Raw genomic sequence first — 1,369 nt, 5'->3', positions numbered from 1 at the left:
AGGGACAACCTGGTTGAAGGCAATCATGTTTACCTTAATGAATCGAATGCAATATCCCATTACTCAAGAACACCCTCTACTCAGCAAAAATCCACACGATCTTGTGCCATTCCTGGAAATTAAACTCTATGTCGATAATCAAATCCCTGATCTTTCCTCCCTTAACTCTCCCAGGCTATTTGCAACCCATATACCTTTTTTTTCCCTTCCAAAATCTGTGCACGATTCTTCATGCAAGTTTGTTTATCTGTGTAGGAACCCCAAGGACATTTTCGTGTCCCTTTGGCACTTCACTAACAAGTTAAGGCTTCAAGAAATGGGAACTAATTCACTTGAAGAAACCTTTGATATGTTCTGTAGAGGAGTGACTATTTATGGACCATATTGGGACCATGTGTTAGACTATTGGAAAGAAAGCATGGAGAATCCTCATAAGGTACAACAGAACCACTTCGGAAGGCAATTTTATTCATTTATATTGTTTCAATAAAGCTACTTGTACAAAGTTGAGTTACAAAGTGTGTTGGCAAAATCTAGATCAGTGATTTCAAATGATTTAAAAATCTATTTTGAAATGATTGATGTGAGTATGATTTTGTCAACCAACTTTGTCAACCCACATAACTCATATTGTTTTCAGCTGACATTCATGTGTGCAATGAATTTAAGATATTATGTGAGGCCTCATTCGTGCACAAGATTTTGAGATATTACGTTCAACCACCTCATCTAAAAATTTATAATATTATAAATAGACAAATTATTCATTTATATATTTTTATCAACAGGTGTTATTCTTAAAGTACGAGGACATGAAAGAATGCCCAACAGATAATCTTAGAGGCATTGCTGAGTTCTTGGGGTGTCCATTTTCCAATGAGGAAGAAGAATCAGGAATGGTGGAACAAATCTTAAAGCTATGTAGCTTCGATACTTTGAGCAACCTGGAAATCAACAGGGCTGGGAAGCTGTCATCTGGTGAGGAAAACAAGGCATTCTTCCGTCGAGGCGAGGTCGGAGATTGGAAGAATCATCTTCCTACTGAGATGGTGGAGAAGTTGGATCATATTACTGAACAAAAGTTTAGTGGATCAGGATTAAAATTTTGAGCCTTCACTGGGAATACAGCTTCACTCAGCCACATTGTCAAACAATTCCGTGTTGTTTGCTGGTTATTTTCTGGAAAGATATGCTGCTCCGTGTGTTTGAATCAAATAAATTTGTGTCAATGCTGTTTGAAGTATTAATCACATCTTTATTTTGTTATGGTAACAAACTATGTACTAAACTTTATTCTTAGTAAATTTAGAGTGTGAATTTCTTTTATTTCTTTGTTAGATTCATCGAATATACATTACTAGTTGTGTAC

At 36.0% G+C, this 1,369-nt stretch overlaps 1 protein-coding gene across 1 annotated transcript; it reads left to right on the top strand.

Annotated features, from left to right (window-relative positions):
* Positions 1 to 6: 6 nt before the first annotated feature.
* On the top strand, positions 7 to 1,343 carry LOC111378345 (cytosolic sulfotransferase 5-like). Its single transcript, XM_023001526.1, has 2 exons — positions 7 to 436; positions 789 to 1,343. Exons 1-2 carry the CDS (start codon positions 26 to 28, stop codon positions 1,107 to 1,109), a joined length of 732 nt encoding a protein of 243 aa, XP_022857294.1. The 5' UTR covers positions 7 to 25; the 3' UTR covers positions 1,110 to 1,343.
* Positions 1,344 to 1,369: the final 26 nt, after the last annotated feature.

The sequence above is a fragment of the Olea europaea genome, unplaced genomic scaffold (genome assembly GCF_002742605.1).
Source record: "Olea europaea var. sylvestris unplaced genomic scaffold, O_europaea_v1 scaffold1803, whole genome shotgun sequence".
Lineage (NCBI taxonomy): Eukaryota > Viridiplantae > Streptophyta > Magnoliopsida > Lamiales > Oleaceae > Olea > Olea europaea.
This window is presented reverse-complemented; position numbering and strand designations above follow the sequence as displayed.